This window comes from Phragmites australis, chromosome 7 (genome assembly GCF_958298935.1).
Source record: "Phragmites australis chromosome 7, lpPhrAust1.1, whole genome shotgun sequence".
NCBI lineage: Eukaryota > Viridiplantae > Streptophyta > Magnoliopsida > Poales > Poaceae > Phragmites > Phragmites australis.
The window spans coordinates 33,667,992-33,684,398 of NC_084927.1; the positions used below are offsets into that span (position 1 = coordinate 33,667,992).

At 45.3% G+C, this 16,407-nt stretch overlaps 2 protein-coding genes across 2 annotated transcripts; one reads left to right on the plus strand and one right to left on the minus strand.

Annotated features, from left to right (window-relative positions):
• The first annotated feature begins 2,228 nt into the window (after window positions 1-2,228).
• On the plus strand, window positions 2,229-4,139 carry LOC133924887 (large ribosomal subunit protein uL11z). Its single transcript, XM_062370621.1, has 2 exons — window positions 2,229-2,818; window positions 3,854-4,139. Exon 1 carries the CDS (start codon window positions 2,316-2,318, stop codon window positions 2,814-2,816), a length of 501 nt encoding a protein of 166 aa, XP_062226605.1. The 5' UTR covers window positions 2,229-2,315; the 3' UTR covers window positions 2,817-2,818; window positions 3,854-4,139.
• Window positions 4,140-4,576: 437 nt separating this feature from the next.
• LOC133923645 (probable transcription factor FL) lies at window positions 4,577-8,404 on the minus strand. The gene is made up of 3 exons (XM_062368928.1): window positions 7,772-8,404; window positions 7,238-7,629; window positions 4,577-4,927 (listed from the first exon to the last, which is right to left on the minus strand). The coding sequence occupies exons 1-3, from the start codon at window positions 8,157-8,159 to the stop codon at window positions 4,577-4,579; spliced, it is 1,131 nt and encodes a 376-aa protein (XP_062224912.1). The 5' UTR covers window positions 8,160-8,404.
• Window positions 8,405-16,407: the final 8,003 nt, after the last annotated feature.

Genomic DNA, 16,407 nt, shown 5'->3' on the forward strand with positions numbered 1-16,407 from the left:
GTTTTGGTTAACCATGGAGTAAGCAAGGTGGTAGCATCCGAGCACCCGGATTTTAAGGTCAGTGATCTTGTGTGGGGAATAACGGGATGGGAGGAGTACATACTCATCCCTAATCTAGAGTCTCTCTTCAAGATCAATCGTCATGAAATGCCTCTGCCGTACTACATAGGTGTTCTTGGTGAGTTCATTGTTAGCGCACACTTTTTTACCTCGAGGAAAATGCCATCTTTAATCCATGAAACCTTTTTTTTCTTTGTTCTGTTTGCCTGACTGAGAAATCATAATGTCATGAGTTGAGTCGAGTAGTTGATTGTTCCTTTATCTTTTACTGAAAGCCAATGTTGTATAGTTCCTCTGAAAAAGATAACTCTCAAATCTTGTGCAGAGTTGTTTTCTAACTATGCTACAACCTCGACCACTCAGGCATGCCTGGTCTTACTGCATACACTGGATTTTTCGATGTGTCCAAGCCTAAGAAAGGCAATTATGTTTTTGTCTCAGCGGCATCAGGTGAACATTTTAAATTTGAAGCATAGCCGTTCGTGCACTCCTGCAGCTCCTATTGGCATGGAGCCCCTAGTCCAATTTGTACATGCTGCTAGCTACAAGCTGCTCGTCAATAGGAAACACTTGTCTTGAATAGTGATTGATTCTTAGAATTGTCTTAATATTTTTTTTTCTTGTGCAAGATCTGTTCACGACTCCCTGTATGAATGCTCATGCGATTGACCCTTGTTTTTCTCAAAGTCCTGTGAATTATCCAATGTAATACTTGATGAATTTTTATACTTAATGATGTCTGTAATATTTCCTATGCACTTCAAGTCAGATATGTTTCCCTACATTCCTTATGTTGAGCGTCTCTGCTTATGAGAGCTGTGTTAACTTTCAATTTTGGTCATTTAAACCTGTTGGAAGGTTTTGTACCACCTTGCAGTTTGTCCTAATATTTCCTGACAACTTAGTCTTATTTTCTTCCTTTTTCACTAATATTCACAGTCTGTCTCGTATCACAAGTTGTTCATTGGTTTTGAAAGATAGTGCTCATCTACTATGCACTACATGAATTGCACGGTGAGATTTCTGATCAAACATTTCAAAATCGTGTACACTTCCATGTTTTGCACATGACTAAGGAACCTACTTTATTTCTTTTTCAAACATGGTATATCGCTTGGCCATTGGAAATTTACTAGATTACTAATCTGAAGAGCCCACCTGGAGCTTGGTTTGAACACACTATTTGATGAGTATGCAATTTTTCTAAATGAATTCTCTTTTCTTATGCTACCATATCTTAGCAGAAGCAAAGGTGCCTAAAGAAATCAAGACAAGCAGAGGCGCTCGGGTTTGTTGTGGAAGTTCTTCGCTGGATTGTCGTCAATGGTCGAAGCTGCCCTTTCGTCCCATAGGGAATTGTATAACAATCGACATCCATGGTTGTGAGCAGCCATGAAAATTGTATAAGTGGTTTCATCATCCCGATCTTTCCTTAGAATTACTTCCAGAACATTTGGTTCTTGCTTCCTACCTGTGTTTAGCTCAAGTATGGCCATTGATTGAGTTTTTTTTATTATTTTCGATGGGAAGATGGGTTTTGCTGAGTAGAGAATTGGAAAATGAAGCAAGGAAGGTATGTTGCGAATAGGATGCACGGCTACTCAACTAGTAACTTATAAAAATATACACATACTCACACGTACATACTCACATAACAGAAGACAGGGGAGGGTTTTGATGATTGATGAAGTCAGATGCTCGCTATCGACGGCTACGTCGTGTGAAAGAAAATTCCGCTTTAACGCCTTGTTTGGTAGGTCTGCACGCTACGGATCCTGTTAGAGGTTGGGCCTCCACAGTAAACACATCAGATCCGAACATCAGGGCCCCAATCGCTGTTCGCAGGTGTAGTCACGTACCAATGTTAGGTGAACGGCTCATCTGAGGCCGTGAGCTGTTCTCGTGGTCGTGCAGCACGCGTTCGATCGAGAAGAGCCGGTCCACTTGACAAACACGCGCAGGGCCGTCCTGCTCAGGGGTAGGAGAGACACAGCTGAACGCAAAGGCCTCTCGAAACTGGGTTTCGAGTGGACTTCCGAAATGCTTCATTGAAGCCCAAACCATTGCCAATCTGGGTTTCAATTGATCTTCCCAAACGACTCCTTAAGGCCCAAAACCATCACCCACTGCGGAACACAAGCGAGCTGCTATATAAATACATGTAACCATTCGAGCCAAAACCCTAGCCCGCCGCCTCCAGCCTCCACCCCCTCCCAGACCCTCCCCCACCTGCCGTCACCACCGGAGCACCAGCCATGCCGCCCAAGCTAGACCCGTCGCAGGTGGTTGAGGTCTTCGTCCGCGTGACCGGTGGAGAGGTCGGCGCGGCGTCGTCGCTGGCCCCCAAGATCGGCCCGCTCGGTCTCTCCCCGAAGAAGATCGGTGAGGACATCGCCAAGGAGACGGCCAAGGACTGGAAGGGCCTCCGCGTCACCGTCAAGCTCACCGTACAGAACCGTCAGGCCAAGGTCTCCGTCGTGCCCTCCGCCGCGGCGCTCGTCATCAAGGCGCTCAAGGAGCCCGAGAGGGACAGAAAGAAGGTGAAGAACATCAAGCACAGCGGCAACATCAGCCTCGACGACGTCATCGAGATCGCCAAGACCATGAAGCCCAGGTCCATGGCCAAGGACATGTCCGGGACCGTCAAGGAGATCCTCGGGACCTGCGTCAGCGTCGGGTGCACCGTCGACGGCAAGGACCCCAAGGATCTGCAGCAGGAGATAGACGACGGCGAGGTCGAGATCCCCTCAGCGTAAAGGTGAAATACTTCAGCACTTCATACTATAATCTTAGTTGCATTGCTCTGCGGGATACTGATACAAATAAGACCAGTTTTTAGTGTGATTTTGCTGTGCTCATCCTTGGTTCTAGTACTAGTTTTAGTGCGCTGTGTGCATAATCAAATGTGATATATGTTTTATGTTTGGCCTCTACCCTTTAGGATTGCGCTGCGAGCTTGTGATTGTTCGGTAGGTCAAAGCTGGATGCCTGGTCTGCTATATTACATTCATTCTTCTGGTGATAGATGACTATCTGTCTTGATGTCTCATTGACTAGCTGACTTAGGGCCTGTTTGTTTGAGATTGTGAAAAATAGCTAGTATATTTTGGACAGAAGCTGGATTATACAATCTGCAGAAAGCCGGTGGAATCCGGATTACCAGATTGTTACAATCTGGGGATTGGATTGTTACAATCTGTATTGTGATGAGGGTGTGTTTGTTTCACAATCCATAATTGCTAGCTGGACCTTGGTTTGCTCTTGCTGATTTAAATGATTGGTCTTACGGTCTAAGCATACCTGTTGATTGGAGGTCTAGATATTCATTCTTGTTCTTTTCTGTAATCGTTGTGATGCTCTTTTTTTTCCGACCATGTTATCATGAGCAATTGACCAGTCGAATAGATGCTTATGTGATGATGTAATACTGTCACAATTCACCACAGTTGTATTCGATACCTGAGCCCGATTTTCAATGTTTCCTCTTCAAATACTATTTGCTTCTTCTAGACATGTTGTCAATCATGCCCTGGAATTTGAATTTTTTTCAGCGCCTTCTGTTCAACAGTAACATATTGAGATCGATGCCCTTTCTAGCGTGTTGGTAGGCAAATACGGAACCAATAATTTTTTTATAGTTTTAGTAGAACCATATTGCATTTGTTGTATTGTCAGTCTGATGATGTTTGATGAATTGTGATTGTGATTAGTGTTGCTACTTTTTTGCTTGAACTATGAACAAATGCTTTGCACGCTTCATATATCTGACTCCCTTCATTTCTTCTCTATGCAGCCTAGACATCTAAGGAAATTATCATCACATGCTACTGAAGTGGTGTTTTGTTCCAAATGTTGTTTATGTACTTCCCCAGACTCCGATTCCACCTATTTTTTTCTTGCTTTAGTAGTTATCTTGTGAGACCTCAATGTCAAATTCCTCATCTAGGTTCCATTTGGAGTTTGGAATGGAGTTCTAAGTACTTGCGCAACTTAATCTATATCTTCTGTCTGGTTGAAGCATCGTACTCCGTTTTGTTCCCTGAATACATTTGGTTTGGCTGCCTAAGCCTTTGTGGTCATCTGACTCGTCCTTATTCCTCACCTGTGCTGAAATCATTCCGTGTTATTTGACTTCTGATTGCCAAAATCAGTCTACTCTTGCCACGGATCTGTTCACTCATACAAGAATGCATCACACGATATCGGGCATCACAAGCGGAACAGCCAATTAGGATGTCACGAAAGATGCAGCCTAGACGTGGTAACAACAAACAAGCGGGCCATCCAAATTCCAAACTGCAAGCATATGCTGGTATGCCCGGCCTGCGCGGCCCAGCAAGTAACATCCCTTCCGAGCCCACTCCTCGCTAACCTGAACACTACTAAGACATGAAGTGACAACATCAGAAAGCACTATTTGACTATCGACGAGACCATCAAACTGCCTAAGGAAGCACGGCCGATAACACATGAAGTCGTGAGGCGTACGCCGGCGGCGCGCACCACGCCGGTGCAGCTAGAACATCGTGGGCGGCGGGATGCCCACGGCGGCGTGGCTGCCTCGCGCCTGGTGGCAGAGCTGGCGGAGCCTCGTGGGCACGTACCAGATGGCGAGGCTCGGGTGCGCGGCGAAGACGGCGTCGATGTCGAACCCGTGGCGCGCGGCGATCTCGACGAGCGGCGCGTAGCACGCCTGCCTCCAGGCGCCCACGTTCTCGCCCCGGGCCTTGTACGCCCGGCGCAGCGCGTTGGAGGCCTCCTCGTCCAGGCAATGCAGCGCGTAGCAGTGCACGTAGTGCCGCATCTTGGGCTTGTTGATGTAGCTCGCGCCGCACTTCTTCGCGTACCGGAACACCTGGTTCGTCACCTGCACGCGCGCACCACAGAAATTCACACGTCTCGCCACATTTCTCCAGCGATTCTGTGCTGCTCGTCTGCTAGTTTCCCGTCATGTCGCGCAGTGCGCAGCTCACGGATCGAACAAGCTCGCGACTGGCGCGGAGGCAGGAGCGCATCGATGCGTCCGTCCGGTCCAGATGCCATCATATCCAATCACCCTGGAATCCTGCCAGGCCGTGCATTCATTTCACTGCACCGTCTCCGACGCCACTGCGCCACGGTGGCAGGCGGAGCCCGGCGATGCGAGCTCACATGGCTCGTACGTGCGGAACTCTTGGCTTGAAGCGCATAGGGCGACGGACTCCGAGAGGGCGTCCATGTCTTGCATGCCTAGCTACCTGACGCTAGGGCCGGACAAGACAACACAAGGAGCGCAGGCTTTGCCAGCCTACCGATAACTGACACGTCCACGCTCTTTCCCAGTTTTGTACTTGTATTACAGTACTACTGAGTTATGCACGAAAAATCTAGGATATACTACCACTACTCCCGTTGATTTTGCTTTGGTTATATCACACGTTCGAATGAAAATACGTGGTCTTTCTACAATCCCATCTATATGATAGGCCCGGCCGCTTTCCCCAAGTAAAGCAGAACGCCCTTCGCACGTCACTAGATTGTATATGAGTGATCATTTCTTTTTGAGCTTATAGTCTTCAAAATAATAATAATAAAGCTTAGAGCTGGTTTGAATTGCACTATATTTGCCACGTATAAACTTAAGCAATCGTATGACGTGTTTGGATGGCTACTGCAGTTTGCCAAATTTTACCTACTTTTCTATAGCAACTGTTTGGCCTGTTGTGCTTTTCTATAGCAACTGTTTGGCCGCTGTCATAACTCATAATTCTGATGTGCTATAATTTTTTAACTTTAGATCCACCTGTTGTAGAACCATGCTTTAGTCAATCCTTACGTAAGGCATGGCTAACAAATTGTTGGTCACACCTTATACAAAATTTGGCAAAATATGTGGCATAGTATGGTAAAAAACCAAATGTGCTATCAGTTTTGTTAGGCAATATTTGGTTGATGTTATTATTCTAGTTTGTCTAACTTTTTAACCTTTTAACTCACTTGTGATAGATACAATATTTTGACAAAGCTTATCTAAAGTTAGTTAATTAATTTTCTTACCACGAAAATATGAGAAGACTAATCTAGATAGCAATATATGGTGAAATTAGCAAAAAAAAACCCAACAGTCCCTTATTCCTAAACAAAAGTTTCAGAGCTTCGTGTGAATGCAAGTTCGGCTAAGAGCTGATCGAGTACACACATTTTGCTTATTACAATTCAAGTATAACACTCAGAAAAACTGAGGGTAGCAGTACCATTGAAATGTCACTTATCTACACATGTTTTGTCTATTATAACATTCTTTATGCATCATACGGTTCATGAGGTTGGAAAGAAATACAGGGTACTAGTAGTACTATCCCTGTTTTTATTTATTTGTCATCAATAGTTCCTGTAGCAAAAATAATTATACATTTTTAATAAAAAAATTTATAGATATCTAAAACTTTATATTATTAGATTTGTCGTAAAATATACTTCGTTAATATTGTATCCTTTAAGTATTCATATTTTTTTTTGAAAACATACTATCAAAATTGTTATAATAAATTATTGATGATAAGTAAACGTAAAAAATAGTATTAGCAATGAACTCTCAGTGATCTACACAAAGCTAGTGTTCAGTTGTCACGTCGAACTGACAGTTGTATCCTAACTTCATAAATGCATATGGAATGATAGATGCATGAAGCAGGCTTACGCATTAACATGTCGTTATATCTAACGTAAGATAGACTTGCAGTGTCAGATTATACCATGTTTGTTAGAAACGATTAATCTATTAGAAAGATCAAAAAATGACTTTTGGCATATCGTGCTATTATCGCACCGTACGGATTCAGACATAGTCCTATTATGTATCATCTAATAATGTTTAGATATTTATCCGTTATTATCTCACACATCTCTCTCTTATCTCTCACCAAACAAACATATCCTTAATATCTCATATTTTATATAAAAAGATTAAAGAAAATAATTATATAGATTATATCATATCCTTTTCATATTGTACCAATATATTCACCGTGTCAAAATCCTAGACACGGCAAAAACTTCTTGTTCATGCTGTGACAGTCTTATCCAAAATATTTCTTGACGTGATGTGGTGTGCTTTAGACCGTGCCATGAGCGGTTCAGAAATGACACGGCCAAGTCCCATCTCTAATCTAACGTAATGGTGGTAAATTACGTGTACCTTGGTTGGGGACTTGTGGCCGCCCAGCTTAGCAATGGACTGCACCTGGATCAGGAAGACGCGGCACTGCTCGTACAGATGGAACAGGTAGTCCAGCCCGTTCTTCTTGGCCCTCGCCACCTCGCCGGGCTCCGTCACCACGAACGGGTGCTCCCGCTGCCTCTCCCCGCCGCCGCCCGCCGAAGACTCCGTCGACTCCGACCCGCCGCCGCCGTCCTCGTTCTCGTCCTCCAGCTCGTCCAGTGACCTCAGCTCCTTCTTCCTCCCCGTGTTCTTGCCCTTCCTCGTCGCGTTCCCTTTCTTCGCCTGTTTCTTGCCGGCCACCACCCTCCTGCCCGCCTCGTCGTCGGCCATGCCGCCGCTGGCCGCCGCGTCCTGCTCGTCTGACAGCACTGCTTGTAATGAATTAATGCATAAGAATAACGGGCATCACAGGCGAGCACACAACTCAAGCCCCACGCATGCATACTGTTCGCATGCATGCATGCATGATCACATCACAGGCAAAACTCAGAACTGAACAAGTATACATACCTTCCTGTGAGACGGCGTCGAGGGTGCTCCCAGTCTGGAAGCGACCGCCGAGGGACATGACACGGCCGCGCTCGGCGCGCAGCGCGGCGCGGAGGCCGAACCGCTCGCCAAGAAGCACGTCCCAGCGGAACAGCCCCGCGAGCGCGGCCATCATGTCGTCGAGCTCGCGCTCCGTCATGCCTAGGAGCGTGCTCGCCGTGAACCCGAGCTCCGAGATCCGCGCCACCGTCGATGGGCGCACGCCGTACCCGGCCACCAGCTCCTCCAGCTCCCTCGGCGCGTTCACCAGGGGCGCAGGCGGCAGCGGCGGTGGAGGCGCGGCGTGCGCCGCCGGCCCGAGGTCCCACCGGAACGGGTGCGCCGCCGAGAAGGCGTCGTTGGGATCCATGCATGCGGTGCTTGCTTCCACTTCTGGGTCTTGTGCCTTGGCTCGCCGTGCGTCGACGGAGCTCGTTATATAGCGAGCACTGTCGCTTGCATCGCTCCACCGGACGCGCGCATCCGGTTGACTTGACAAATCCTAACTCATTTCCTTGGGACGTACTGTATCTGCGTGCATTTATGCTGCCTTGTTTGTGGAATCCGCCAAGCGAGCGAGCGAGCTACGACGTGAAACGACTTGTCCTGTAGAGAGTTGCGTCTCCATCGCGGTTTGATAGTCTAGCTTCTGCGCCCCTATTACGTGCTGGTACATAAAAAAGGAGACTCGGCGAGCCTATAATAGGACACCCGCGCGTGTAGTCCTGTCGCACCGTACGTGCATATGTCACGGTGCACGTCTCAAATTCTTCAATGTTTTTCGTTTCTCTGAGCCTGCAGGTAGTAGCTGCGAGCTAGTGAGTGCTACGGGAAATGTGTTTGTACCCCTCCCCCTTCTCTTCTTTCGAACACTTGACATGTCAGACTCTTGATACCTGTTTAATTATGCGCAAGAGAGCCCCGGATCCAGATATATAATGTGTTGTGATTACGGTATAAGTGTAGACCGTACCGAGAACGAGGTAGATGAAGCCCATAGAAGAACCTAAATAACGGCGGCGATGAAACAACAATGACAAGAGGACAAGATTTTGCAAAGCTACCCGATAATTTTTTAAGTACAACTCATGATCGTCCACATTATGGCTTTCAATTTTTTAAAGTACAACTCCAAAAGAGTATAAGGGATTATCGAATGTTTCTAAAATTATTTTTATGGGAATTTCAAAAATATTATACGAATTCAAAAACTTACAAAAATAATCGTCTGTCGCAAGAAGGTTTCATGAAAATCAATTTTTGCAAGTTGGAACCGCGAAAATATATATTTTTGCGGGACAGGCGTGCAAAAACTGAGTTTCACTGTTCACCCATGCGCTCCTTGCCTTTATTCTACTTCTGTTCACTCCTCTCCTCTCCCTCCTGGGCATTCGGGCGAGACAGTGTGGTCGATTGGGATAGAAGAGAAAAGAGAGGGAGAGGAAGGTGGGAGAGGCAGAGGAGGAAGAGGAAGGAGTTTAGTCCCGCAAATATTTTATTTTCGTAGGTCGGTTGCTTTTTCACAATGAAATTTGAAAAATAAATTTTTGCGCTGAATATTTGAAAATCTATTTCTTTTGGCTTTTTTTATCTTATTTCTAATACCAAAAATTTGTAAAATAGTTTGATTTTTTATGCATGGAAAAAATAGTTTGAATTCCTTGGACTAGTTCGGCGAAAAATGTTTGTTATGTAAATAGTTGTCAGAATGTATCACGGAGTGTTTCATTTTTTCTTAATTTTTTGTTTGATATAAATTTGTTGACAATCCTTTTTTATTAAATGTAAAATTGAGTGAGTAATTTTTTTAGTGTATTAACCTTGAGAGTGTGGGAAAAATCATTTTTCAAACACTAGTAGTTTTGAACCATAGTTATCATAAAACCTGATACGAAGGTTACGTACGCTGATTAATATTACATTAGAATTAGGGTTTTCGTCGTAGCGCGAATGGGTCCTAACCATACAGAGACGACGACGACGACAACAAATATTATCATATATGTTACGTCTAAAGATTAACCTAATATCATACCGATGCTAAATCTAACATGCCTTAGGAATTGAAAGTATCAGAGTTACAATAGATGTTCTCTACTGAGTGCACCTAGGATATTTGCCTTTCCTCAGAGCATCGGGGCCCTCCGCATTAGTGTGGCGAGCCTTCTTCTGCTTTCTTTACCTCTCTGCTTCGCATGCTTGAGCTGTAGCGCACTTCTTTGCGGCATTCCTAATGTACTCCTCCTCTTACCGTTTCATCGGTAATTCTTCCTGATGTTGCTTGTACTCACGGCATTCGTAAGCTTCTCACCTCTATCGCATCTCCATGTCAACACACTTCTTTTGGTGCTCATTTTGCACCATATCTAGCCATTATATGAAGTCACAGATAGGTGGATCTGACTAGATAAATAAAACAAGATGAGAGATTAGTAAGATAGTGCATAAAATCGTAAGAAAAGTGCCATGTGAGTGATCTATATCACTATATCGGTGGGTAATCATACGGTTTATGTCGACGCGGGTCGTACTGGTAGTTGCCATATATGAAGAAACATCTGTTATTGGTGTATGAGATATCCTGTGACTCGCAAAGTCTATAAGGGTCGTCAGAGAAACACATCGGTGGTTCGACTCCCTGGGGGATGAAATTCCCCCAATGTTTTTTTGGTGGACTTGGTGGAGCTGACGAAGACATTGGAGTTAAGAGAGTTGGGCAAGGAATGACGTATCTATGGTTTAGGGTGGGATTATTTATGGTGGTTATGGGTTAGTGTATGGACCGAGTGCATAGGCATGCTTGGAGGCTGTAGCATGGGAGTACTATACCAAGGACACTTTCGTAGGGATTCCCTATGAAAGATTAAAAAAAATTATGGTATTGATGCTTGACAGAGATTACCTGTGAAAGCTGTTGCTTTGTGTGGTTATATCATTCTGCAAAAGTTCAGCAATAAGTTATTATTGCCTCTGCACTGCATGGAAATCAGAGAATTCTATGAAAGTATTGGACTTAGAAAATACTTATTGGTAGAATGATAAATTACGACCATTTAATTGATGAAAGGAAATTACATTACATATAAGGCTCATCATAAGCATCCGATGCTTATCTGTGGCTACAATACATAAGATAACATGCACCGACCTGTATACTATTCCTACATAATCTACGACAAGTTACAATGGCATGTAGTACTCCATCGTTAAATAAAGCATGCCTTATAGAAAGACAGATTATCGGGTGCAAGAAAATATTTACTAGGTTGGTGGAAAAATGGAGGCTTCTCATCCAGATAATAAATGAACAAACAACTTGCAATATGAAATTAATGAATCAACAAAAAAATATTACTAACCTTGAACTGCTCCAACAACTACTTCTTGGGATTGTGCTTCTGATCCACTGGAATAGGCAAGATGCAACCATTGTATGGGTCAGGTACAACTCCTCATAACCTCTCGAACAAGTCTTACTGTCAACTAGATGGACTGACTGAGAGATAGATCGCTTCACCAGAAATCGGTAACCCAGTGAGCATGGAGACATCCTATAGTATGATTATCATCTCCGTAAATGGCATGTGAAACGTGTGTGTCTCCAGCCTCTATCGGTCCACCAAAGCCGAAATAAGGGAACGGTCTAACGGGAATCGCCATAACCACTCCATCTAGCTGTCGTTACCGTCACCCTCGCCCTTGTCACCTTTAACCACCTGATGCAGACTTGTGTCCTCATCTGTGGCCTGAATCATTCGTGCAACATGAAGAAGTCCTGCTCGGGCCAACCTACAATACATGAGTTGATTATCTAAGATAAAAGATTTAATGAGTTGATGACAAATTGAACTACGTGTAAACCTGCTGAACCACTGTGGATGAAGTCGCCAAGCCCTCAAAGGTGCACGAATTGCCAGCACAGGAACGTTCGTTGGGCCACGCGTGGCCTGTAAGAAGCCATGGTGATGCTGGTCCAATGAACGGTTCAGAAGCTTGTACGAGGGCTCCATGCCTGCAAAAGAGGTAGCACAAATGTTACACTGAGAAGGTTAAACAAATAATGTTACAGTGAAAACTATTTTTTGCACGCCCATTCCGTGAACTGGTTTTCGCATTTCGGTCCCGCGACAAATATTGTAATTTCGTGGTCTCAAGGTGTGAAAAGAATTTCGTCCTACCAAACCGTGAAAATTAAATTTTGCTAAATCGAGCCGCGAATATATATATATATATATATATATATATATATATATATATATATATATATATATATATATTCGTGGTTCTAACTTGTAGAAATTGATTTTTGCGGAACCATCTCACGATAGTAGGTTATTTTTGTAATTTTTGAATTCGTGCAATATTTTTGAAATTCCTATAAAAAATAATATTAAAAATTCAGATATTATCGCTCTCTCACACAACCCTCTTGATCATTTAGATACTTAGATTCTTGCTCTATACAAAAATTTGTGGTAAAGAGTTGGATCAGGCCTTGTGTTAGTTTTCTTGTTTATATGGCATCCCACTTTTATGGTTATACAGGGCTCTATAACCATAGGTTGTCTTTCCCTCGCAAGTAGAAATTCCACTCCTACTAGGATTAAAAACTCTCTTCCCAGTAGGAAAGCAATCTGGATGCATATATAATCTTCAGGGGACATAATAAATCCGCTTTGTGGCCATTATTGCAAGGAGTAGGACCGGACTTTGATGCATACGGCTACACGTTCTTTGGCTACAGTGGTGATGCAAATATCTATTTTAAAAAAGCACATTAGTGATATGTGATAACCGTTAATAGTGACGGATCCTATACCGGTTACTCCTAACACATTATTAATGATGACACATTAATCACTAATGGTGATAATTAGTGATGGGTCAAAGTTGAGACTCATCACTAACGTATGTCTCCTATAACTTGTGGGGTCTATTGTCCATCACTAATGATGATTTTTAGTGACGGATAACTACAATATATGTCACTAATATGTTATCATTAGTGACTATTGTGTACACACGTCCGTCACAAAAGACCATCATTAATGACTATTGTGCACAGACGTCCATCACTAAAAATAATCATTAATAACGGTATTCAATAAGACACCCATCACTAAAGGCCTCCAACAGGGCTGTCTACAAAAACCTGACACAACAACACAGCAGGCATCCAACATATATTACTCTCAAACTACACATCCAAAAATTATGCTTTAAACAGAAGCTAGGTTTCAGAGTTAGCTACAACTTTCTAGTTGATCACTTTTGCACGAAAAATCATTTTGATAGCGCAAACACGCTAAATTTCTCCAAACGATAGCGCGTAGAAACACCGGAAACACATGGCAACGGATTCCCTAACCTCTCAGTCGATGCTTTATGAGCTACTACAATAGGGGGGAAAGATGGTGCTAAACCCTAACCTCAGTTGCATAAGGGGGAAATCGCTGGAAATAAAGAAATCATAGCGACAACCAACTGAACAGTGACCCAATTGATGATCTCCTTCCACTTCCTTCACCACAACACCTCTCGGCCTTCTCTCCTCACTGTAACACCACCACAGCACTGCCCTTACCATGGCAATCCCCAAAAGATGAGGAAGTTAGAGGGGAACAAGCCCATACCATGGGGAAAATGAGGGGAGGAGGAGTGACGACTGAGGAGGAGCGGGTGGCGGGTGTGAAGGAGGACGGGGCAACAGGCGTCTTCGGACTTAACCAAAATCTGGGGCTAGTGTTTCTAGATCTATTTTATATACATAGATCATTAGTGACGGGTGTCTTCGTATCCCATCATTGATGAGTTTAGTCGCCCGAGACTACATTTAATGATGCGTGTCCTCTCTACTCATCACTAATGACTTTATCATAATGACGGACTTTGAGATAACCTGTCACTATTATCTTTAATAACAGGTTGTTCTCATATCGTCATTAATGACCCCTTATTAGTGATGGGTCTTAGACGGGTCACAATCCGAACCATACATTATGACACGCCACCACTAGAACCGTTATTAATAGTGTATTAGTGACGTGTTTTGGTCGGCTGTCATTAATACAGTATCACTAATGGTGGTTTCTTAAATAGTGCATGCTTGGTTAACTGTTTAAGACCAAGATTGAAGCTTGATGACTTTTTTTTTACCTTATGTTAGTTTGGTGATCGTTTGTTTTGATCAGGCTACGTACCTTTAACATATGGCTAAGACTTTGTAATATTGAATGATTGTGTAGTTGTTGGGGACGAATAATATTTTTATTCCATTATTAAAAAACAAAATGACATTTTCTTAGCTAGATTTATCCAGTAATGAACAAATGAAAACAGTGTATTTGATCGATCGATCATTGGATCCGTGCAAAATGTGAAGGGAATCCACATGCACGCGCAAGTGCAAGCACTCTAAACCGACGCAGGTGCTCCCCAGGCTTTTTCTGGCTCCCTGCCTCCCTGCGCACGAACATGCAAGTGTATTCAAAAAAAAAAAAAAGAGTAGTACACCCACTACATATGATGCCAGGCCAGGGACAGGGAGTCCGGCAGTCCGCCAGGTGCCCGGGACGCACAGTGCAATTTGACTGGCTCCTACTCTTAACTTTGATTAGTTTCTCAGTCAAATGCACGTACGCGGTACGCCCTCTGGCTCGGAGTCACAGACACTTTACAGTTCGTGTGCGCGAACATGGGTTATGTCGGCTCGCCATGCATCTCACTGACGCAGTCATCAGAGAGCCAGCATGTCTATCTGCTCCACCACGGGCATGGACATGGACATGAACATGGACAATTGTACACTCCTCTCAAGGCACAGGCCGGCCGGGCCGAGCATGTACTCACGGGGTACTGATGACTGACCAGCATTGCGCCCCTAGCATTGTTCTCAATTTCTTTAAAAAAAGCATTGTTCTGCAATCGAGCAGACCTCTCACTTCCTGGTTGGTCCTTGGCCTTCACCTATGGCATGGCTATGGGATGTAGACACGTAGGAGAAGAGATGAAGGAACAAATGAGGCTTCGGGGCGTAGGCAGGTAGGAGAAACGGAGGGAGATGAGATGAACGTGGATATATACTCCGTAGCTCGTACTTCGTAGCATATGGCACAGTGGTCAAAGAAAAATGAATCAGAAAGACTGTTCACTTGGTCCCTCCATGCATGCATGGAATGATGGGAATCAGTGGTGAAGCAAAACGATTTAACACTGTTTTATTCGCTAAGGTGTAGCATCACAAATTTCAGCAAGTTTGGATAAAAGAATTATTTTCAAAGAAATCAATCCAAACCATTTTTTAAAATCTTTTCTCCCTCTCCCCCTCCTTAGGGTCATCCTTGGGATCATTCTGATCCACCACCACTCCCTCGACCCATCTTCCCGCGGTCCGACCCATCTCTTCCTTCCTCTCCCTTTCACTCTTTCTTCGTGGCCCGCTCACGCCAACTGGCCCGTCACCCTTCCTCCTCCTCCTTCCTCTCGCTCCCACAGCTCGCACGTGCCAGAGCTCGCCACAGTTGGACCCTGCCTGCCTAACTGCTGCCACCATGACAAATTGATGTGCTGCCTCCGTCGCCCTGTCTCCCCTCCCCTCTCTGTGAGGTCGCCGTGCACAGGAGCCGGAGACGAGCACATAATGCCACGCGGACTGAGAGATGTATGAGCAATGGTAGGTCACCACTAACCACATGCCTTGCTCCCATTCCGCCGCTCTCTCTGTGCTTGCACGCGTGCACAATGTCACCTCGCACTGGTGACGAGTCGCCGCTCCTTTTCCCCTCTGGCGTCGTGCTTGACGACTGCCCGATAGCCTCGCTGGCGCAAGCATGCAAGGAAAGCAGCTACACCGCCACCTCCTATCACCGTTGACGAGCCATGCACGCCGCACCGCGCACGAGTACCATCACTGGACCCCACCGTCGGCATTGTTGCCCCCTCCGCCCAGCTATAAAAGCCGCCCGCTTGCTCCACCGCAGCTCATGCCACTCGCCGAGCCCGTTAAGGCAAGCTTCTCTCTCTCACACACACTCTCTCACTCACTCACTCACTCACTCACTCACTGTTTTCCCCTCCGACGGACACTGTCGTTGATTCACCAGAGGCTACCACTAGCCAATTAGGCTCGCGAAGAGCTTCAACTGACCTTACTCCGCCTCCCTCGCCCCTCTGCAACTAAGCCACCATGGCCATTGACCTCTGTCTCCGTAGTCGGCCGTCATTGATGCCTCACCGGTCAAATCGAGCATGGAGATCGCTTCCTACACCCTGTGTACACTCACAACGCCCAAAAACCCAAGCCAAAATGCCTCTCCACGTGTTTCCCTATTGGTTGCCGTCGCTCCCAACCCTGGCGAGCGATTGGCTCTGTACTGGTCGCAGCCCGTTGACGATATGCCAGCCACTAGCTCTATCGTGTCGTACCCATGATGTTGGACCCTCTCTCAGTCCGATACAAGAACGAGAGCCGGCGGCGACAAGCCCCCGCCATGGGCTCCCTGACGTCGCCATCCCAGCGCCTCCCCGACGACCACTCACCCCTGTGCCGACATGTGCCCCCACATTAGCACCACCTCAGCATCGGCCCCACCCCTTTAGCCCAGTCAGCATGTCCACGC

Bases quoted from the DNA above. Each gene is read 5' to 3' on its own strand.
- LOC133924887 (XM_062370621.1), top strand. From the start codon at position 2,316: ATGCCGCCCAAGCTAGACCCGTCGCAGGTGGTTGAGGTCTTCGTCCGC.
- LOC133923645 (XM_062368928.1), bottom strand. From the start codon at position 8,159: ATGGATCCCAACGACGCCTTCTCGGCGGCGCACCCGTTCCGGTGGGAC. The intron at 7,630-7,771 runs GTATGTATACTT...CATTACAAGCAG, and splicing joins CGACGCCGTCTCACAGGAAG to TGCTGTCAGACGAGCAGGAC. The intron at 4,928-7,237 runs GTACACGTAATT...GCGCGCGTGCAG, and splicing joins GCCACAAGTCCCCAACCAAG to GTGACGAACCAGGTGTTCCG.